The sequence below is a fragment of the Urtica dioica genome, chromosome 8 (genome assembly GCF_054948205.1).
Source record: "Urtica dioica subsp. dioica isolate 48M chromosome 8, U.dioica_male_clone48M_v1_H2, whole genome shotgun sequence".
In the NCBI taxonomy this organism is placed as follows: Eukaryota; Viridiplantae; Streptophyta; class Magnoliopsida; order Rosales; family Urticaceae; genus Urtica; species Urtica dioica.
In genome coordinates this window covers 28,770,599-28,793,999 of record NC_142763.1, presented here as the reverse complement: position 1 = coordinate 28,793,999, position 23,401 = coordinate 28,770,599, and the positions used below count along the sequence as shown (strand labels likewise).

The window sequence follows — 23,401 nt, the reverse complement described above, 5'->3', positions numbered from 1 at the left end:
GAGAACGGAGACGTCTTCGTTGGCTTTGGAAGTGGCGAAATAAGAAAATTGGTGGCGGAAAAGGAGGTCGGAGGCAATATCGGAGAATTGAAAGATTCGAAATCGACGGAGAGTTTGGAGGCAATATCGGAGGATTGAAGGATTAGGAGTCGGAGGCGAAAATTTTGATGCGTATTTGATGAGGGATAAGATAGGAATATAATATTGTTTGGTAGTTGATTGAAGTGAACTAGTTACCTAATTTAAGTGATAGTTGGATTATAATTTTAAAAGAGGTAGCCAATTTTGGCTAGATACCTAGCCGATAAAAAAAAAACAATTTGGATTAAAATTGATTTTGATTTCGATATTTTAGAGGCTCAAATGAGCAAATGCTTCCAACATTTATAAATCCAACAAGAATATTAGAAATAAATAAAGCCAAATAAAATTAATGTGGAAAGTTTGGAATCCAAATTAATATGGAATCCGTCTAATTTTTTTCAATCTTTTTCATTTAATATGGTGTCCAACTAACTTTTCCAAATTAATTATTTTAGAATCTGGAAATGTCCAAATTATATGAAAAAAAAAGTTGGACAACGTCTTGTTGAGAAATATCGTGATTCACCAATGCGAAAAAAGAATAATATTAAATGATTTAGACACGAACACTATATCTAATTTCTATTTTAATTAAACCATCGATAAACTACTATAAAAAAAACCTAATAAAAATAAATAAATAGGAGAGATTCAAGATCTTTGGGATCCTCGCATTCTTCGATGTGGATCAACACCAAATCTTCCGAGCCGTTCTCCGGATGAACAAGAACCAAGGCATGGGCCAATTCTCTTGCCTCGCAATTACTACGACAAGGCGTCGGAATAATTTTAACTCTTTCGTGTACAAATTCTCTCAAACCGGAAGAGAGGAATTTCGGTCACACCTATGAGGAGCTCTCTTTGCTGATCAGCCTGGAAAGGTTGTATATATGCATGTTGTTGCATTTCCTCTCCGGCTTTAGCAGGTGAGGGCATAAGGGACAAATCATTCGTATGGTTTGACAAAGATGCTAATATATTGACGCTCCGGCAACAACAGAGGGATCGCCGGACCTTGCATCGATGTGCATCTCTTTAACAGGGGAACTCTAGGTCTCTTAAGATTCTCACAAGTGAGGGAATTCCTGGAGCAATTATGTTATCGTTCACAAGCTGCTGAGAGATCTATATTTGAGGTCAAGGATTACGTGTTGGCAGGGAAACAAAGGGAATTCCAATCTCAGATGTATGTAAATAATGTTGGCAGAGCATATAAATCGCAAAATATTTATAAATATAATTTAAAAAAAAAAATTGGGAAAAGGATACGTAAGCATTGCTTCCCCATTCGACTTGAGAATCTTGCTAATATTTTTCTGGTAAATCTTGCTATTTACTTGAGCAGAACATTTGCCTCCGATGATCTCTGGCACGGCCAAAGTTCATGATGATGTGAGGTCAGTACACAAGAGGTGAATAGTGTGTTTCTTATTGGAATATTCCATGGTGAAATAAGTCGTGCCTATAGTACCATTACCTTTACGTTTCTCAGTCTACGTAAGAGTGTTGTTGATGATGTCTCCATGATCCTTGATTGAAGAAATATACTTGTCCACGACTTGCACATGCACTTATCTTCAGCTCGTTACACGTGGCTTAAACTCGCCTTTGGGCGTCTGCACCAATTCAACAATCCTTGATTAAATGTCCTTATGATGCCTCATGAGGTGAAGGTGTTGTGGCAAGCGAGAGCCACCGTAGTTGCACTTGCAGTCAACCTAAATGGGGGAGAAGAAATGGTTTGCGGTGGCTGGGTATTTAGAGAAAAGCATGAGTTTTTTTTTTAATATGTTAAAAAAATGTTTAGTATATTAATATTTCTCAAAAAAATAAATTATTAAAGGTATTATTAGGTATATAAACCCAATATATAAATATATATATATATATATATATATATATATAAACAATTAATTAACGAAGACACTATTTAAAATAAAGCATATAAATTTATAATCTATTCGAACTCTTGCTTCCCTAAAAAATTTCTCAAGTAACTATAGTTAGATAAAGCTCATCAAAACTAATTCGATTAATTTTGTTTTTTTGAGCTTATGTTCACAATAAATAAAAGAGAAATTGTCTCATTTGTCACCAATTTTATAATTTTTTCCCACTTTCCACCAAAAGACTAAGATGTCAACATTGTTGACATAGATGGTGGCATTTTGGAAAAAATTAGTCTTTTGGTGGAAAGTGGAAAAAAATTATAAAATTGGTGACAAATAAGACAATTTCTCTAAATAAAACTTTTAGGTATAATTAAAGTAACAAATTAAATATCGGGCGTGTTTGGCACAGCTTTTTCAAGCCTGTTTTTGCTGTTAGCAAAAACCAAACTGCAATCTTACTGTTTGGTAAAACAGTTTTTAGAAAAAATTTTAAAAAACGATTTTAAAAATTGTACATGAGTCACAAAAGCTACGAATCTTAGCTTTTAGAAAAAGCGTTTTTGTATTTGATATAAAATTACTTTAATATCCCCACGTGATTATCCATAGCACTATTAAATATTTATTTTATGTCTATTTTAGTCTTTTTACTATAATATATTTATTTTACCAAACGCAAAATTAGTTTTTGTTAACAGCAACAACTGTTTTATAAACAGCTTACCAAACACATGTCAGTTTAAAAAAAAACAAAAGCGTTTTTTTTAAAACAAAGCTATGCCAAACGATGGCTTATAACACATTAATCAAAATTAGACGAATTTTTTTTAGCTTATGCTCACAATTAATAAAACTTTTAGGCAAAATTAAATAAGGGAAAATATCATGAGTATCCCTCGTGTTTAATCGAAATGCGAGATTTATCCCTTCGATTTCTAAAAATATCAGACATATCCCTTCAGTTTAATATAAATGACATATACCTCCCCTAAAAATGTTATATTATAAATATCACCATTTTTCGTTTTTAAAAAAAAAAAAAAATTAATTTGAACTCTCCAAAATACCCTTAATAGATTAAATATTTATTTACTATTTTATTAAAAAAATCAAAATCCCTCTTTATAAAAAAAATCATTAACTTTTTATGAAGAAATTTTTTTAATTTAATTTTTTTGTATATAGAATAGAAAATAAAAAATTATTTCATTAAGGGTATTTTGGGGAGTTCAAATTATTTTTTTGTAAAAAATAAACGAAAATTGTGATATTTGTAATATAACATTTTTTTTAGGGGAGATATATGTCATTTATATTAAACTGAAGGGATATGTCTGATATTTCTAGAAATTGAAGGGATAAATCTCGCATTTCGATTAAACACGAGGGATACTATTGATATTTTCCCATTAAATAATATAACAAATTAATCAAAATTAAACGATTGATCTGACTAAATAGTCGATTTATAGTTAAGAATTTGTGAAATAATAAAGATTTGCCTAAAATTAGAAGAATAAGCAAAATGTGCAGTAATCAAATTACAAAAACAAAATTAATCATATGATTAATATTTTTGGAAGTGATAAATTGTTAATAATAATTTTCAAAAAATTTAATGTAAAAAAAATTGACAATGTGACTTTGATTTGTTTGCTTTGAAAATTTGAAATTTGGACTATTTTAGTAATCAAATGATTATTTTGTAAAATTTATTTTATTTAGGGGTTAAATTTAAACGGTTTAAGTTAAACCAAGGAAAAAAGGCTCCCAATGGGCCCAGCCTCCTTTTTTTTTATTATATAAAGGAAAAAAAAAAAAAAAACCACACTACAGTCTTCTTATTTTCATTGGTATATAAACATATATATATATATATATATATATATATATATATATATATATCGGCGCATCGAGAACAAGTGAAGAAGACACCCAATTCCAAACCCTCTCTCTCTCTATCTCTCTCTCTCCCTCTAAAACCTTATCTGTGTCTCTCTATCTCCCTCCAAACACTCTTCCAATTTCATATTATCACGAAACCATAAAATCCTATCTTCTTCCTCACCCACTCTCACCACAATTACCGCCATAGCCATGGACCCCGAGCTTTCGTCCCCCGAGACGACGCCGAACAAGCAATCCTCTCCCGCCTCGCCAGGTTCTTCCTCCTCTTCTTCATCCTCATCCTCCTCTTCTTCGTCGCCGTCGTCTCTCGCCTTTTCGAACACCGTCTCCAATCCGCCGGACCAGAACGGCGGTTCCGGCGACAGTGACGTCAAGGTCGACGTCGCTGTGTCCGAGAACGAAGAGGAAGAGTTCGCCAGCGGCGCAGAGGATTTCGAGCCGGTTTCCGTCGCCAAAGAAATCCCCGGCGAGGTTTCGGGAGGAGAGGACGGAGGCGGAGATTTCTTTCCAGCTTCTCCGGAGTTTTCGAAGGTCGGAGAGCAGAGGCCGATTGCGAAATTGTCTGTCGACGATGACGATGAAGAATTCGATTTAGCTGTTTCGGAGGTTAGGGCATCGGAGGGGGATAGGGAATCGGAGACTGTTGCGGACGAGAGTTTGGTGAACGAAGAGAATGGTGGGGCTGAGGGATTAGGGACCGAAGAGCTGAAAAAAGACGAGGGTTTGGACGGGAAAGATTCGGGGGTTTTGAGTGAAGTGGTTGTAGAAGAGGATAAGATTGGTGGAGGGGACTCTGTTTTGGAGGAGGTGAAAGTTGAGGTTTTGGATTCCGCTACGGCCATAGACGGCGATGCCGAGGGAATCGAGGTGTCTGAAATCAAGCCTGTCGAGGCTGTGGAGGTGCAAAACGATTTCGACACTCTCGAGTCGGTCGGTTCGAATGTTGAAGCGGTGGTTGAGAAGGAAGCTTCCGGTGAGGATGTTCTAGAGAGCGTGCCTTCTGTGGAAGCAGTGGTTGAGAAGGAAGCTTCTGGTGCCGATTCTGAGGAGGTTGTTCCCAAGAACTTGCCCGAGAGCGAAGCGGAGGAGAAGAAGAAAGAAGAGTCCGAGGTGGTTGTTGCTGATGCCGATGAAGTTCCAACCGGAGCTTCTGTGGTCAATGGAGTGTCTGGGCCGGCGGAGGATTCGAAGCCGTCGGATAACGGCACGCACGATGAATCGGACGGCTCTGATGAACCGCCCGTCACCAAGTCCGCCGAGCCCGAATCAACCGCGAGCCGCGAGATCCTTCTGGAAGACGAAGACGAGGAGGACGGAGAAGAAGATCGCGAGATCACCGGCGGCTCCGATTCGGACGAGATTGTGTACGGAAACGCAGCCCAGAACTTCTTCAAGCAGCTGGAGAGAGAATCGGCTGACGGTGGCGGCGGAGAGGACGTCGTCTCGCGGGAGATGGACGGTCAGATCGTCACGGAGTCCGACGAAGAAGTTGATACCGAGGAAGACGATGATGATGAAGAAGGAGGGAAAGAGATGTTCGACTCCGCCGCCTTGGCGGCTCTGCTGAAAGCGGCGACCGGAGCTTCTTCCGACGGAGGCGGCAACGTCACCATAACCTCTCAGGACGGGTCGAGGCTGTTCTCCGTCGAGAGGCCCGCCGGGCTGGGAATGGGCTCGTCGCTCCCCAAGTTCGCGGCCCGGCCCAACCACTCGAGCCTCTTCGCTCCGCCGAGCCCCGCGGTCGGAGCCCCCGAGGAGAAGCTCAGCGACGACGAGAAGAAGAAGCTCGACAAGATTCACCTGGTGAGGGTCAAGTACCTGAGGCTCGTCAACAGGTTAGGCATTTCCATCGAAGAGTCGATATCGAGGCAGGTTCTGTACCGCCTGGCTCTCGTCTCCGGGCGAGTGAGCAGCCGGGAATACAGCGTCGAATCGGCAAAGGAAACCGCTCTGAAGCTCGAGGCGGAGTCAAAGGGCGATCTGGACTTTTCCTTGAACCTGCTGGTCATCGGGAAATCGGGCGTGGGAAAGAGTGCCACCATAAACTCCATTTTCGGCGAAGAGAAGAGCTCAATCCACGCCTTCGGACCGGCCACGACGAGCGTGAAGGAGATCGTGGGGACGGTGGACGGAGTCAAGATCAGGGTTTTCGACAGCCCCGGTCTGAAAACGGCCGCGGCGGATCAGAGCTATAACCGCAGAGTGTTGGCGAAGGTGAAGAGCGCGACGAAGAAATGCCCTCCCGACATCGTCCTCTACGTGGACCGCCTCGACACCCAAAGCAGAGACCTCAACGATCTCCCGTTGCTGAGGTCGATCACCTCGGCTCTCGGCCCCGCCATCTGGCGAAGCGGGATAGTCACGCTGACCCACGCCGCCTCGTCACCCCCGGACGGGCCCACGGGGGCCCCGCTGAACTACGAGCTGTTTGTGGGCCAGCGGTCGCAGATCCTCCAGCAGAGCATCGGGCAAGCCGTGGGCGACCTGAGAGCCATGAGCCCGAGCTTGATGAACCCGATCTCACTCGTCGAGAACCACCCTTCGTGCCGGAAGAACCGCGACGGTCAGAAAATTCTCCCGAACGGCCAGGCCTGGCGGTCCCAGCTCCTCCACCTCTGCTACTCCATGAAGATACTCTCCGAGGCCAGCGGTCTCTCCAAGCCCCAAGAGGCTGTGGACCAGAGGAAGCTCTTCGGCTTCCGGGCCCGCTCGCCGCCGCTCCCGTACCTCTTGTCCTGGCTCTTGCAGTCCCGGGCCCACCCGAAGCTGGCCGCGGACCAAGGCGGCGACAACGGAGACTCCGACGTCGACCTCGACGACCTCTCGGACTCGGACGGAGAGCAAGACGACGAGGACGAGTTCGACCAGCTTCCTCCGTTCAAGCCCCTGAGGAGGACCCAGATCGCGAAGCTGAGCAAGGACCAGAAGAGAGCCTACTTGGACGAGTACGACTACCGGGTGAAGCTCCTCCAGAAGAAGCAGTGGAGGGAAGAGCTGAGGCGGATGAAGGAGATGAAGAAAGGCAAGGCCGGGGATCAGTACGACGACGGCGGCGAGGAGGACCCGGAGAACGGAGCTCCGGCGGCGGTCCCGGTGGCCTTGCCGGACATGATTCTCCCGCCTTCCTTCGACGGGGTTTCTCCGGCGTACCGGTACAGGTTCTTGGAGCCGACCTCGCAGTTCCTGGCGAGGCCGGTCCTCGACACCCACGGGTGGGACCACGACTGCGGGTACGATGGAGTCAACATCGAGCACAGCCTCGCGATCGCGAGCCAGTTCCCCGGAGCGGTCTCGGTCCAGATCACCAAGGACAAGAAGGAGTTCAACCTCCACTTGGACTCGTCGATCGCGGCCAAGCACGGCGAGACCGGGTCGACCATGGCCGGGTTCGACATCCAGAACATCGGGAAACAGCTGGCGTACATCGTCCGCGGGGAGACCAAGATGAAGAGCTTGAGGAGGAACAGGACCGCCGCGGGGGTCTCGGTCACTTTCTTGGGCGAGAACGTCTCGACGGGGGTGAAGCTCGAGGACCAGCTCTCGCTCGGGAAGCGGGTCGTGCTCGTGGGCAGCGCCGGGGTTGTCAAGTCCCAGAGCGACGCGGCTTACGGGGCAAATCTCGAGGTTCGGCTCAGGGAGGCCGATTTCCCCGTCGGCCAAGACCAGTCCACGCTCGGCCTCTCGCTCGTGAAATGGAGAGGCGATCTCGCCCTCGGCGCCAATTTCCAGTCTCAGTTCTCGCTCGGCCGCAGCTACAAGATGGCGGTGCGAGCCGGGCTCAACAACAAGCTCAGCGGCCAGATTTCCGTCCGGACGAGCAGCTCCGAGCAGCTTCAGATCGCTTTCGTCGCCCTTCTCCCGATCGTTCGGAGCATCGTCAAGGCTCTCTGGCCTGGGGCCGCCGCCGAGGGCTATTCCGTCTATTAGGTATCAACTTTTGCAGTTTTTTTTTTTTTTGGTTTCTTTTAATTATCATCAAGTTTATTTCTTGCTTTTTAGCATTATTTTGGATTTTGCATAATGACTCTCTGTGAACGAGTCCTGTGGTTCGTCTTTGTTTTGTTTATTGTGGTTGAACTCGTTACTGTTACTATTTGTTTATCCTTTTTTCTGCACTTATTAATTTGCGCGGTGAAATGTATTTGAGAGTGAGATATCATATGAGAACCTCGAGGGAATGCAATAAGTGAATGGGTGGTATTAGATTTCATGTTGCGTTGAAGCTTTCGCTTACCATGCTTGCTCTGTTATTTGCTTGTGATTATGAAGTCACGAGGCACGGGAAATAGTGCTGACTGCTCTTAAAAACACCTCAATCTTCTTGAAAGCTGAAAAATCCACTTCCAAGTAATGCATCAATGACTGTTCTCGGTCTATGCGATTTTATATGGTTATTTACAGTCTCACCAATTAAGAAAGGAGTACCTTTTTAAGTGAGAATCAAGATTAACTTACGAGGTTAATTGGCTCCTGCTATTAGTTGCCTTAAATGTTTAATTTCAAACTGGATGTTGAAGAATTTAAGTGCAAAAGAAGTAAATTGAACTTTGAGAGAGATTTTAAAGGTAGTAAAGATGTGGATTGAAATGTCCTTTACTAATATCCCGTAAACAAAATGGTAAATTATATCGATGAGTTTATCGTTACTATAGAAGCGAACTAGTGAATACCAAATTTACCAAAGGATTTTTACTGATCAAATAAATACAATCATGTATTAGTATTTAGATATATTTATATAATTAATAATAATATCAAGGTAGATTCAAAATTATTAATATTTAATATATTATATTTACATATATTATAATATTTTAAAATTAAAGTTAAATGATACCACATGATATGATTTTATTATATATTTGATGAGTAACTATCATATTATTGATTAATTAAATGAAAATTTTAAGAGTTTATAGTAATTAATTTTTTAAATATTAATTTTTTATTAGTGTTAAAAGATTGATAATGCTAGACAAAATAATTAAAGAATAAAAGAAATAATAAAAGTGTGCAATACATACGCGTATATTGCACACTCACACTCAAAACTTTATTCCACTAGAGTATTTAATACATAAAAAAAAACAATTATAAACATCAACCACGATATAAAACTTCAAAATGTGTGCGCGTCAATAAAATGATGCGTGCGTCTCTATTTTTTATTTATTTTTTTAAATTATGCGTGCGTCTCTATTTAAATAAATAAAAATTGTTTTTAGTCTTGTAAAAAAAAAAAGAATTGCAATGTAGTATTTGAGAGAAAACTAAATGAAAAAAAAACTCACATGAATAACACACATCTAATTTACTACATCGAAAGCTTGAGTATATGATCATTTGCTTAACACTTGAAGGGATTTAGTGGTAAATAGTAAAAGTTTTAAACTACTTGCTTAATCATTGTTTTACATATTAGCTATTGATTTAACTTAACAAAGTAGCTCAATAGAGCAAATTGCTTAATCATTAGCTTAGCAAAACTAATGGGCCCCATTTTTTTCAACCAATGAGAACTAAATAAAAATTAGAAAAAATATTATTTACATGCAAAATATATTCAAGCAATAAGAGATATATTAATTTATCATTGGAGATGATTATAGCTTAAGTGAATTGTAGTTTGAGTTGCTTATGTGACATGATAAACTAATATGACATTTAGCTTACCATTAAAATGCTATAATTAATAGGTAACTCCACGGATCTAGTCATTTGAATGGGCCAAAGACAGTTTAAAGTTAAACAAAGAAAATTTGAATGAGCCTAGTCTAAACCTTTTGCTCGGCTAGTTTAACTATGGAATGAAGGTAATGGATGTTTGAATCTTATGGGAACAACCTTGATTGTGTATGTTTCCATTATCACTCAGAAATTAAAATTTTCATCTTTCAATATTTTCGTTGCAATTAGTTTTAATTATCTTGTGGAAAATGATTTGTGATTGGACTTTGATGTGCTATTAATATATATAAATATATTATATTTTTTAAATCTGAAGTTTGGTGCAATGTTTCGTTGCAATATAAGTATAGTTTAAATATGAAGTTTCATCTTTTATAATGTTTGTCAATAATGTAAGGTAAATTTTGCCAAATTTTAAGTATAGTTTTTTTTTTTTTTTTTTTTTTTTAATAAAGCTTTAATATTCCATAGTGAAGTAGTTTTTTTGTAACTTAGAATCAATTAATTAATCAATTAATCAATCTTCAAAATTCGAAAATAAATTCAAATAAGGATTTCATTGAGTAAGATACATATATTCTGGTGTAAATCTAACAAAGTTCTCAATCTAAAAAAAAAAAAAAAAGAAGTATCAGATCCTAAAATAGATAAATTTCATTGATGAATTGCTTACATAAAACACAAAACCCTAATTTGTTTGGGTTTTGAGTTTCTCTGTCGTCAATGTCGTCCAAAAACAGTTCGACTGTCGCCGGAATGGTGAATGGATGAGGGGTTGGGATGGGCACGTGGTTTCTCAAAGCGTGCAGTTTTTTTTCTTTTTTTATATAAAATGAAATAAAAGAAGAGTATATTTGAGAATGATGTATTATTTGTTTCTGAAGAGGTATTCACTTAAAATTGAAACTTTTAAGGGTAGGCTCCAAACACTTTCAATTTAAGGGTAGAAAGCTAAATTAGTTTCATTTTATTAAGAAAATAGCCAACCATGGGCAATTAAGCCAGTACCCCAATATCTCACCGTCTTTTTAAAAAAATAGTCCGAGTTTCATTTTATTAAAAAAAATAGTCCATCAAGTCGAAGTTAATAAAATTGGCTAGTTGCAACAAATACTTGTCAATTAGATCAGTAGTCCTATAGCTCAGCCTCCTTTCAAAAAATTGCAAAAATTTCATTTTATTAAGAAAATAGCTTACCAAGCTAAAGTAAATTAATTAACTGTTTCAGTTAATGTAATTTATTTCGGAAATCCAATAGACTGAAGTAAATTAATTAACTGGTTAGGTTAATTTAATTTACTTCTATTTGACAGGTTACTTTTTTTAATAAAATTAAATTTGGGATAAATCCTTATAAAAAGATAGAAAATTGACTAGTTGCAATAAATATTTGAAAAATATAAGTGAAGAACATTTTGGTATTATATATGTAGGGCGGCTGAATATATATATATATATATATATATATATATATATATATATTAAAAATCTTGTGCGAATCATATGAGAATGTTCTGCATTTCGTCTCACTCAATCAGGTATGTATATATAATTGTGCATACAAATTTGTATCAAGTATCTCAAACTCATATATATATATATATATATATATATATATATATATATATATTGTTAAAAATCTTGTGTGAATCATATCAGAATATTATGCATGTCCTCTCACTCAATCAGGTATGTATATAATATATATATATATATATATATATATATGTATATATATATATATTTAAAAATCTTGTGTGAATCATATGAGAATATTATGCATTTCGTCTCACTCAATCAACTATGTATATATAAATGTGTGTACAAAAGTATCTCAAACTCCAATAGCCCATAGTGAAGAAAACACAAAGGAATAAAATTCACACAAAGAGAGCTAGTGAATTAGCAGTACTTGAGAGATGAAGATGAATAGCAAGTCTATGTGCTTTCTTTTAGTTATTGCTTTTGCAGCTTCCATGTTTTGCATCACTTGCTCTGCAAGGCAGCTCTCAGGTGATGACACCTCAACCGGCGGTGGTCGCCGCATTCTTATTTTGGAGTTAGTCAAGAATCTTCTCGGGGGTGTTCTCGGGGGATCTGGCGGTGGGAACTAGCTAGCTTCACGGGACCACTCTGTCGAAAACCAAGTCTCCCACCGTTTGTTTGATATTTTCGTTACTTGTGTGGATTGTTTGTTACATTGATAATTTCTCTTTATTACATATATGTATGTATGTATGTGTGGCGTGTATTATAATTATATGCCTTCTCTTCTTCCTACTACTATTGCAATAAATAAACCAGCTCTTCTTCCAGTTCGGGATAAAGACTGAACATTTTCATTATGAATACAGAAACTGCTGATAAAGTTATGGCTTTCGTCTCTTTTTTTTTTTCTTTTTTTTTTTTTCTTTTCTGTCTCAGAAAAATCTTAGAACTGTTGGTGAGATAAATAGATATTGAATCAATAGTCAATTAATTAATAACCGAATTAACGACGAGTTAATCGAGATTCTTATTCTTAGAACTATATCCTTGATTTGGTGTAGATCTATAGGCGCCGAATACTGTTCTATATTTAGTGTAAATCATATGAAAGAATGAGAAGTTTGTAAATTAAGGACTAATCCATCACAAAGATCTGGACTTTCATTCCATAAATTATTCTCGTCCTTCATCCAGTCACTATTGCTCAAATCGAATAGGCAATAATAGAGTGCTAGTAGCTAAGCATTCTATCATAACTATATTCGTAATATGGAGGTGATTCAAACCAAGTAGCATGACATGACAAGTTGATTTGAACCCCCAAATAAGCCAAATGATGTGCCTCACAAGTTATTTCGTAATCACAATTATTGAATCTAATTCAGGTCTTTCTATTCATTATAATAATTAACGAATATTAAACTGTTAAATTTTCTTTGTATGAAATTATGAGTAGATTTTGCATTTCTCTTGACTCAATCAACTATATATGTATCCACGTTGATAGTATTTATAAAACATCTCTCAAACAGTTATTTTAAAAAATTAATTCAAACTCCAATATAACAAATAACAAACAAATTTAGATATAAGATGTTAGCTGACGTGGATATAAGAAATACAGATTGGCTGTTTCACCTCAATTATCTTATGATTGTTTAATTTCATTGATGTATCTAATTTAAAGTCCATGTGTTATTAAATTGGCTAATTCGTCAATATTAAATTATAAACTATACCGGTGACAGTTCAGTAAAAGGAATAGTAAATTACAAATTAAAAATAGTTCATCGAATATTTGAAGTGTTAATACAAATAACTTATGCATTAAGTAATTAAGAAAATATAAATGTATTCAACAGTGATGTAAGGAACTAACATTTTCTGTTAGACATAAAAATAAATTTTAAAAAAACTTAAGCTATTTAGTGACGAATGGGTAGTCAAGCCAATCATCAAGAACAAATGGCCTTTCTTTATCTTGCGCTCGTGTTGTTCTTCTAAATATGTATATTTTTATTTAGAGCACGCATGAGAAACTAGTTCCAGCTTTTGCAAGAGTACATAGACGATATATAAAAGATAAAATGGCGGTAAAAATCACCAAACTCTTACGTTAGTTGCAGTTCAGTCCTCATTCTTTTTTTTTCGACGGGAAAAATCACTAAACTCTGATTCTAGTTGCACCGTCACTCTTTTGATGTTAAAATTTAGGGGAAATGGTGGCAATAATACTCAATGTTTTCTCGAAATACGACTTAAATACTCAATGTTTTTTTTCTTTGGCAAAAATACCACATGTTACTATAATGAGGTTCCGTTACTACTAAGACCGTTAACTTGTAGACGGAAATCCACGTGGCTTCAAGATATTTATCTGCGGAATTAAGATGTTGGAAAAATATTTTTTTTTTAAAATTAAAATCCCAAACATCCCTGCCTCACAAACCTACCTGGAGCATCGGAGAATCTCGAGATCTTCGCCGCCGATCTGACAGATCCGGCGAGCTTCGGCGCGGCCATCGAAGGCTGCGTAGGAGTCTTCCACGTGGCAACTCCCGTGGATATGGAGGGCAAAGAGCCGGAGGTAGACACGAAGCCACGTAGTAATGAGAAAATTAGAAGCTTATTTATTTTTTCATCTTCTTTCTCAGGAAGCGGTGGTCGCGAGATCGGTGGACGGAGCGGTGTCGATACTAAGCGCGTGCCTGAATTCGAAGATGGTGAAGCGCGTGGTCTACACGTCGAGCGCCGTGGCGGTGGTGATCAACGGCGATGGAAATTCCGGCACGGACGTGATGGACGAGAGTTTCTGGAGCGATGTTGAGCATATGAGAGGTTCGTACTCGCTTTCGAAGACGCTGACGGAGAAGGCGGTTCTGGAATTTTCGGAGAAGAATGGACTTGAAGTCGTCACGCTCATTCCTTCACTGGTGGTTGATCCTTTCATCTGCCCCAAATTTCCTGGCTCAGTCCACTCAACCTTGAATTTTGTTTTAGGTATGATTACTTGCGAGATTTATATTTATTTTTCTTTTCTAATTTTTATTAATCAAACAGAATATTACTTCTTCAATCTTGGCCGTTCATTTACCATTTAACGGTCTTAGTAGTAACGGAACCTCACTATAGTAACATGTGGTATTTTTGCCAAAGAAAAAAAACATTGAGTATTTAAGTCGTATTTCGAGAAAACATTGAGTATTATTACCACCATTTCCCCTAAAATTTAACAGAACCACACCTGTAAGGCTGAGAAACAATTTAATAATTTTTTTAAATAAGAAAACAATAAAAAAACAAATAAAAAAAGGAAAAATAATAATCAAACCATTTATCTCTTTTGGTCGTTCAAGACATTTAATCACCAACACCATGTAAACAACCATTCATGAAAATAAAAACAAGAGGGAGAGGGGGACTGGGGGCGAAGAAGAAGCTTCTTGGTGGATTTGGGAGAAGCATGAGGGCTGCATTGAATTGCAGTAGAAAATAAAGGTCTTCATAACTTCAATCCCATTCCTTCTTTATCGGCACCGCATCACAACATCGCAATTGGCCGCATATCGTCACAGCCATATTAATTTTTCTCCGATGAACTCGAACTCTGAAGCCTGGAGTGAATAGAAAATCGCCCAAAAAAGTTATAGTCGGCCGATTGTATTTTTTCGGAGGCCGATTTCGCGTTTGATCGGCGTTCAATTCCTATCTGTTGCTTGTGAGGGGCATTCTCTGAACAGTCGAGTGAGGATTTTCGCAATTCGGTGTGATTCTGTTCGAGGGAGGATTTTTCTTTCTTTTAGGTGTTTCAGGCTTGCATCAATGTTTTATTGGAGTTCAAAAAAATTGAAGCCCATAATCAGTCCTCCTCGATTCCAGCCATTTATTTTCTTTTCCAGTGTGTAATGTCAATACTCCGATCAATCACAGAGACGAGACGAGCCAGATTTCGGGACGGGGAGGCAACAGAGACGAGCCGGATACGAAATCGGATCTTTTCTGCACTTTTCCGTCATGACAAGCTTCAAGACCGTAACGCAGAACGACGAACTTCGGTTTCAATTTCGGCGAACGAGAAGCTCTCGTCTGCTTCGTCTCCCACCTCTTCCACATCTCCTCCTCAAATAATAATTGGTGTTTTGTCTAATAATTTTTTTAAAACAAATAAATATAAATTGTCTGCATAGCTTAAGATCGTGACACGTGGCATGCTGTCTAATTTTGACGTCAAAGGAGTGACGGTGCAACTAGAATAAGAGTTTAGTGATTTTTCCCGTTGAAAAAAAAAGAATGAGGACTGAATTGCAACTAGCGTAAGAGTTTGGTGATTTTTGCTGCCATTTTCTCTATATAAAAAGTAAGAACATGTGGAAAGAAAGCCACGTGAAATGTGTAAAATCATATTATTAAAAAAATAAACGCGGGAAGCCAGAAAATAGCGTGAGGAGGGGCTAAATTAAAAAAAATTTGAAGATATGATTGAAGATATAAAAATTTAAGTAAAAATGAGACAATATGATCGTTTTAAAATTTCATTAAGAAAATAGCCAAGATTTTAATTTATGATAACAAAAGTAGAAACCACTTGAAAGGCAGTGCTCTGTGGGAAAAGAAAATCCTCAGACTTGAATCATTACCACAAGAAAAGAGATTTGTTCATAATAATAAAAATTATTATTATTTTAGTAGCATATTTAGGGATGGCCGGATATTTTGTTAAATCTTTTTGTGTGAATCATATGAGAATCAGTGGCGGATCCAGAACTCGGAAGAGGGGGGGGGGGCAAAATTCAGTTTAGGCCGGAAAAAAAAAAACAAAAAAAAATTTAGCCTGAATTTTTTTTGTCCAGGGGGGGCCCAGGCCACTTGACCCCACCACCTGGGTCCGCCCCTGATGAGAATATTTTGCGTTTCCTCTCACTCAATCACCTTTAATAATTTAATATATAAAAAACAAAAAATTAGATAAATAACCAACTAAAATGTTTGAAATTGCTATATAACTAATGTTTCGTAAATCTAGATAAATAATCATAAAACTGGCGTGGTCTAATAAATTGAAGTGGTTATTTACCTAAAGTTTAGGTCTGTAAATATATGAAAGTGATTATTTACTTAAAATTTACGAAGTTGGTTATTTAGAAATGTCAAACTTGTAAATACACCTATTTACTTAATGGACCTTATAAAAATAATCACTTTTTATAACTATAGATTGGATTACATACTTAATTCGGAATGGGCCATAGTAAATTAAGGAGTTAGTAAAAGAATTTTAGATTTAGTTAAGTTAAAAAAAATGGTATTTGAGGAACTATATTAGGACATAGGTTATGCACTGAGACCATCTGACCGCGTAGAAAGACGACTTCTAAGACAGCACAGGCTTACAATTATCAAAAAAAAAAAAAAAACACTTGGGCTATGATGTAATAAGAACAAGCCATGTGAAATGTGGGAATTATATTACTTGCACAACCGAATCTTAGATTTGATAGGAGCGAGGCAATGTGATTATAAAAAAAGGGATCAAGGATTTCTTTACAAAGACTTGTAATAACAACTTGGCAAGTCAGACGAAATTAAAAATATGAGAATATCATTTTGGTAGCTTATCTTTTTGTGTGAATCATTATGAGAATATTATGCATTTCCTCTCACCCAATCAGCTGTGTATATATAAATGTGTATCAATCATCTCAAACTCCAATAGCCTATATAGAAGAAAAGAGAGGAATCAAGTTCACATAGTGAAAAGAGAGGCTGTGAAGTCAAGAGATGAAGATGAATAGCAAGTCTGTGTGTTTTGTTTTAATTGTTGCTTTTGCAGCTTCCACGCTCTGCATCACTTGCTCTGTCAGGCAGCTACTAGCTGATCATGACAGTACTTCAACTGAAAAGGATCGCCGCATTCTTTTATTGGGCGGGGCCCGAGAGGTAGCCTTTTTGGGAGAAGGGGAGAGAAAGGGGGCCTTCTCGAGGGAAGGCCGCAGGGCCATTCTTGTGGGAAGGGAAGGGGGCCTTCTCATTTATGGTTGAGAATGTTTGTAGAAAAATTTATTTTGTTAAAGATCTGTATTATTTGATGACATCGCTATTATGATTATAATATGCGAAATTTATTTTCTATACGTTTAATTTTTTATTTTTTTTTAACAAAATAGCTAATTTAAACGTTTGGATTTAATAAAATAGCCAACGTTTTGTAAATCTTAAGTAGTAGCCACTGCATTTATTTACAAGTGCATTTTTACAAAAAATACCTATAGATAAGTTTAAACTTTTTGGGTATTTTTGTAAATATACGCTTGTAAATAAGCGTAAATAAAATGCAGTGACTATTTACCTAAGATTTACGTAATATTGATTATTTGCAAAAATAAATGTTTAAATTAGCTATATATTTAACAAAAAATTAGAAAAATAGCCAACTTAAACGTTTGATATTGCTAAATAGCCAATGTTTGGTAAATATTAAGTAAATAGCCATATATGATGACGTGGCTTAATATGACAGTGGCTATTTACTTGATATTTACGTTTGTAAATATATAAAAATGGCTATTTACCTACTATTTACCAAACATTGACTATTTAGCAATTCTCAATGTTTAAGTTGGCTATTTTGCTAAATTACCCTATATTTAATGGACCCTAAAAAAAGCCATATTTTATACTTTCATTTTAGGCTTTCAATTTTGGTAAGTCGGCTCTATCTAACGAGGATGAATAGCAAGTCTCTATGTTTTGTTTTGCTCGTTGCTTTTGGAGCTTCCAGTGCACTTTGCATCACAGATTAGTGAAAGTCACCGGAAAGTTTGTCCAACTTTTTGGTAGACGTCCCGAGCATCTTCCAGCCCGATGTTAAACTTCCCAATCTTCGAAATGACGTCGGTCCATTAGCCGATAATTTTCCAACTCTGTAACTTCAAGGAACCATTCTGTTATCACCGTCCTACACCAAACCTGCCATCTATCTTATAATTTCGTTACTTATGGATCGTTACACTCTGTGTTACTTTCAGTTCTCTTTACATGTATGTGTGGTGTGTATTTTAATCATATGCTTTCTTTTCTTCATTCTATCCCAATAAATAAATATCCTTCTTTCAGTTCCCTGAATATATCGTTTTAGATGCATTTCTAATTTATTCATTTGAATATATGGTTTTCTTCAAATTTATTTTTTTTCCTAAGAAAGAGTTAGAGATGATAGTATTAATTGCTGAAAATGTATAAAGCATTATATGTATTCCAGATGGAACTCAAAGTCTAGTCAATTTTTTTTTTTTTTAATTGCTGGACATGTGCAGTGTCTAGTATAACAGTGTCGTGTTTAGTGTACTAAAATAGTCATTAGCATATTGATTTTGCAAACGCTCGGTTAATTTTATAATCTAGTCGTTAACGAAAAACGAATTAAGGAAGACCACAATGCCCATGTGGTTACTTGTTCACGTTTTCAAATTTGTAAAATTACAAAATAAAGTGGGCAAACTAAAGGAGAAATATACAATCAACCAATTAATAAATAATAAAAAGAGAAAATAGCGGTGTAAAGACTCGATGTTTTTTGTTTGTTGCATTTAAATTTCTAAACTTTAAAAGTTGTGAATAAAGTATCCAATGTCACGATTATGTTCCACCGTTGCAGTTAAATTGGATGGTAAGACACAGTGTGGAAATCTGTTGAGTTTGACATATTTAATTTTTTTTACTCTCTCTCTCTCTGAGTTTGAGGTTGAGAATCACTCCTAACAAAACATGTCACAACTTCTTGAACAATAGTTTGTCAAAACCAACAAAACATACCACAAACAGATTGACCAACGTTTTGTATGGCTTCTAGACCAACATGGCATATGCATAAACAAGGTCATAAGTGACATATCTGTTTGTTCATCATATAATAGCATGAAAATGACATCTCTGGTTGAGAATCGGGCGACGAGAGGAGTGCCACGAGAAAATCCTGATCCCCATCGCCGCTTGCTCTCTTGAGCCGAGGTCGTCGCCGGAAAACTTGCCGATGTACAAAAGATCTTGTGGTAGGTCTCGAGGAGGTGGAATCCGTGAGAGCACTAAGGAAGTAACCGGAGCTTCTCTCCGACGACGAATCCTGACAGGCGTATAGCGCACTTTCCGTCCAGCCCTGGGATTCCCAGCAGTGATGATATGTACCCCACCGTCGGAAACATCTTCAACGCCTTCCTCTTCACTCCGAGGTTGCCACAACGATTCTCCAGCTCCAAAGAGTATGGCGTGACAACGATTCTCAATCTCCAGCTCAGAGAGAGAGAGAGAGAGAGCTTTAAAAAAAATTAATTAAATTTGTCAAACTCACCAAAATTTGTCTTGCTATTCAATTTAACTACAACTGGTGTAACGGTGGAAAAAAATCTAGACATTGTGTGCTTTACTCGCAACTTTTAAAACTTGAAAATTTAAGTGTAACAAATCCAAAATATTGGATCTCTATATCATCATTTTCTCTAATAAAAATGACAAAGTAATTCTTAGCAATCATTTATTTTTTTAACTCTCTCTCTCTCTTCATATTCTTTTTCAAATCACATTGCTTGTCACATAGTCCAACTCACCGCTAAAATCTACGACCATACCAAATAAAAGAAATGACTCGCGCGGAAAAGAAATGCTTAGAAAAGTTTAGTTGGGAGATTGGGAGAGGAAGAGAGATCCTCTCATATATATATCCCGTAAATAATAATCTCATCTATTGAGAGATGGAAAAATATGTATTAATCGATTAAATAAATAGTAGGCATTAAGTTACTGAAATTAGAGTAGCAACCAAAAAGTCTTCGAAACTCAACTCATGCACCATAATAATAATAATAGAGCAATCGCTTTAAATAAAAACCCACAATGCAGTTCACCTGAACTACCAACTACTGAGCTACAGCGATGTAATCATGAGATGCTTCACCGTTGGCCGTAGCCACGTGGCTGTCGCTCTCTCTTTCTTTAAACACCTTAGCGATCCTCTCCACGGGGATCACCGGCAAGTACGCCGCCACCGGAAACCCCATCTCCGCCGCGTACTCCACCGCATTGTTGTACTTCTCCGACCAGTACGCCGCCGTGGGGACCACCATCTGCGCCACCTCCGGGAACAGCGGAAGCTTGTTCAGCCACCGCCACGTGGCCACCGCCCACTCCTCCGCCGCCGGCTCGTACTCCTTCCACGCCGCCGTCGCAGCCCCAGCCACACCGCCCGACCGCCGGACCTCCGTCGCCGCCTTGTTCGCCGCCGATAGAGCCTTTCTCGATGCCTGCTTCACCACCGCCGGTAAACCGCCGTCTGAGTCGCTCAGCGCCGTGTCCACCTGCACGTGACAGAACAATTCAGGGCACGTGCTCCTTTAAAAAAGTATAGGAAGACAAAGATACGGATGAACGGAAACCATATTGGCATCGTTTGACATATCTCTATTTAAAAAAAACGCTTTTAAAAAAATGTTTTTTTTTTTTTTAAAAACTGACATGTGTTTGGTAAGCTGTTTATAAAACAGTGGTTGTTGATAACAAAAACTGATTTTGCGTTTGGTAAAATAAATATATTATAATAAAAAGACTAAAATAGACATGTTTTTAAAAATTAAATGATAATTATTAATCACGTGAGGATATTAAAGTAATTTTATATCAGATATAAAAACGTTTTTTCTAAAAGCTAAGATTCCTAACTATACAATTTTTAAAATCGTTTTTGAAGTTTTTTCTAAAAACTGTTTTACCAAACAGTAAGATTACAATTTGATTTTTACTAACAGTAGAAACAGGTTCAAAAAAGCTGTGCCAAACACCCCCATTATGCTTTAGGGAATACTATATAAATTTATTTGAAATTATTTGATTAACAATAAGATAATTTTAATTTTAAATTTTTGGTAAACTAATTGAAACTACGCGGTCTATTTTTTTTTTTTTTTTCTTTTTTAAGGAAAGTAGTAATTTTTTGACACTGATTATTATTATTTTTTTTTTTTTTCAATTTATACCAGCATATCTATGACTTTATTAGAAGTTCAAGAAAATATAATTTATAATAAAAAAATTTATTGAAACATCGTTAACGTTTTAAGACACACACGACATTATGAGTAATTCACTAATTTTGGAAAGAAAAAAAAAACAACTATTTTATAAATCTAGACCTTATTTTTTAAGTTACTTATAGTCCCTATAATTTTTTTTTTTTTTTTTTTTTTTTTTTTTAAATAAAAGTGCAAGAGATGTCATTTTTCATTTGTAATCCCATTTTTGTTATTGTTAAAATCAGACCTGATCTTTTTTAAACGGTTTGAAAATGTTTAGACAACCAATTTAAGAAAATAGATCGAAGCATACCAAACCGTTGTAGAGTGCGATCCGATTTAGATTGTTTTGAGTCTTCTTTAATTTATCTATTTTTTCAAATTTAATCATATATATATATATATATATATATATATATATATATATATATTAAAACGAACATATATTACTTAAAATATCCATCCAAACTTGGTTCGTTTGAATATCCATCCAAAATTTTCTAATCGGACCCGCGTATTTCCGCCCGGTCAAAAAAAAAAAAAACAGACCGCATCAGAATAGACAAAAATTGTTTTAAACTGGACCGCCGCTATAAAAATTTAAAAATACTTATTTACGTCACTTTTCAAAACTGTTTATACAAAATTAAGATGATCAATAATCATAATAATAATAAAGAAGACATGAACGAACATGTGAAGTGAGGACTGACCTTGCGATCGAGGAAGACAAGAAGCTCAAGAGGAACATCGCGTAGCTTGTCGTAGACGGGTCCGATGACGGTTTTCACGGTGGCTTCGACGGCCTGAACCCCCGGTTTGAGCGGACCAGAGTTGTCTTTGGCGTAGTCGTACACGGCTGAGAAGCACACCACCAAGTACATCGCCGCCACTTGCACGAACTCCAACTGCTTCACTACACTTTTCTCATTCTTATTCTTTCTCTCATCTTCCACTTCAACCTTCACATCAACTTACAAACCACAATCAGAGATCGAGATCTCAACAAATAATCTAACCACAGCTCCACAAACGTACGTACCGTTTCCGATGAATTCGCCGTTTGAGGCGGCGGCGGCGGTGATTGTTTTCCGTCCGAGTTCTCCGTTTGCGGTGACTGTTTTATTTCGGAATCCACCATTTTTTTTTCCTTTCTCGGAAGTCTAAATTAATATATTTTCTAGCAGTGAATGAGAACGTTGAGACGGTTGCTGATTTATAGCAATATTGGGCGGGAATTTCAAGGGGGAGGAACGGCTGGGATGAGAGATATCGCGCCACGTGTCGTGTGTGAAAGTAGATAGGTGGTGGTGACGAACGATAAACTTTCATCGCGAGAGTTGGAAGGAGTGAGGTTGAAGGGCGTTGGATAGATTCGACGGCTCAGATGGAATCGTGGCCGAGTGTGCGGTGGACACGTGGTAGGTCCCGAAGATGGTGGTGTCAGAGGAAAATGGACACGTGGAGCTACGGGATGGGATCGTTATCGGAACGTGTCGAAATGCGCGCTCTGGATAGGAGTACAATATAATTACCATATATTCTTTCTCTCTGGGCACGGAAGGCTATACCACATACATCACGGCACAAGACCCTAGACAACCCTTTAGTTTAGCTATTATTATTTTAGGAATTGTTTGAAATACTGTTTTATAATATAATTTTTTTTTCCTTTATGTTATAAAACCAAATGAATAACATGAATTGAATACTCTTCAAACACTAATGAAATGAGAATTAGAATAGAAGATTTTGGAGAGCAAAATGAGAGAGTAAATTTGTGGGAACTTAGAGATGATCTTTCCCTTCACCATCATCATGTATTTATAATAAAAATTTGTGTACATTAGTCAAAAGTTAGGTGTAGGGTAATTAATTATTTACCCCATATTTTTTACTTTAATTTACCCTATATTTTTGACTTATGAGCATACCAATTTATTTACAACACTCCCCCTTTGGGATGCTCATTGATACATTTACATATTCATGTTGCCTCGTTAAAAACCTTACTAAGAAAAACCCAGTGGGATAAAAACCTCAGTAAGGAAAAAAAAGAGTACAACTATGCAAAGCTCCCCCTGATGCAAACGTTGGTGCGGTCTTTCTACAAATCTTGCAATTTACACATTCCAATGTCATGAACATGTTTTCTGAAAGTTGAAGTGGGGAGCGCCTTTGTGAGGAGATCAGATGAGTTATCACAAGAACGAATATACTGGATGTTGATAACATTGTTCTTCTCTAGCTCTTGGGTGAACGAAAAGAACTTCGGAGGGATAT

General features: G+C 37.5%; 2 protein-coding genes and 1 pseudogene across 3 annotated transcripts; 2 read left to right on the top strand and 1 right to left on the bottom strand.

Annotated features, from left to right (window-relative positions):
- Positions 1–3,888: 3,888 nt before the first annotated feature.
- On the top strand, positions 3,889–8,092 carry TOC159 (translocon at the outer envelope membrane of chloroplasts 159). The gene has a single exon (XM_089621942.1). The coding sequence runs from the start codon at positions 4,074–4,076 to the stop codon at positions 7,809–7,811; it is 3,738 nt and encodes a 1,245-aa protein (XP_089478068.1). The 5' UTR covers positions 3,889–4,073; the 3' UTR covers positions 7,812–8,092.
- Positions 8,093–13,503: 5,411 nt separating this feature from the next.
- On the top strand, positions 13,504–17,099 carry LOC149388943 (vestitone reductase pseudogene; annotated as a pseudogene). Its single transcript, XR_016300653.1, has 3 exons — positions 13,504–13,647; positions 13,715–14,060; positions 16,891–17,099. The product of XR_016300653.1 is annotated as a vestitone reductase pseudogene (transcript).
- Positions 17,100–19,823: 2,724 nt separating this feature from the next.
- Positions 19,824–22,114, bottom strand: LOC149388942 (stress-related protein-like). The gene is made up of 2 exons (XM_089624080.1): positions 21,832–22,114; positions 19,824–20,407 (listed from the first exon to the last, which is right to left on the bottom strand). Exons 1-2 carry the CDS (start codon positions 22,000–22,002, stop codon positions 19,970–19,972), a joined length of 609 nt encoding a protein of 202 aa, XP_089480206.1. The 5' UTR covers positions 22,003–22,114; the 3' UTR covers positions 19,824–19,969.
- Positions 22,115–23,401: the final 1,287 nt, after the last annotated feature.

What these genes read in the sequence shown, in the direction of transcription:
- TOC159 (XM_089621942.1), top strand. Translation starts at nt 4,074, where the DNA reads ATGGACCCCGAGCTTTCGTCCCCCGAGACGACGCCGAACAAGCAATCC.
- LOC149388942 (XM_089624080.1), bottom strand. Translation starts at nt 22,002, where the DNA reads ATGTACTTGGTGGTGTGCTTCTCAGCCGTGTACGACTACGCCAAAGAC. An exon ending in TTGTCTTCCTCGATCGCAAG is followed by an intron (nt 20,408 to 21,831) that starts GTCAGTCCTCAC and finishes TGTCACGTGCAG; the next exon opens with GTGGACACGGCGCTGAGCGA.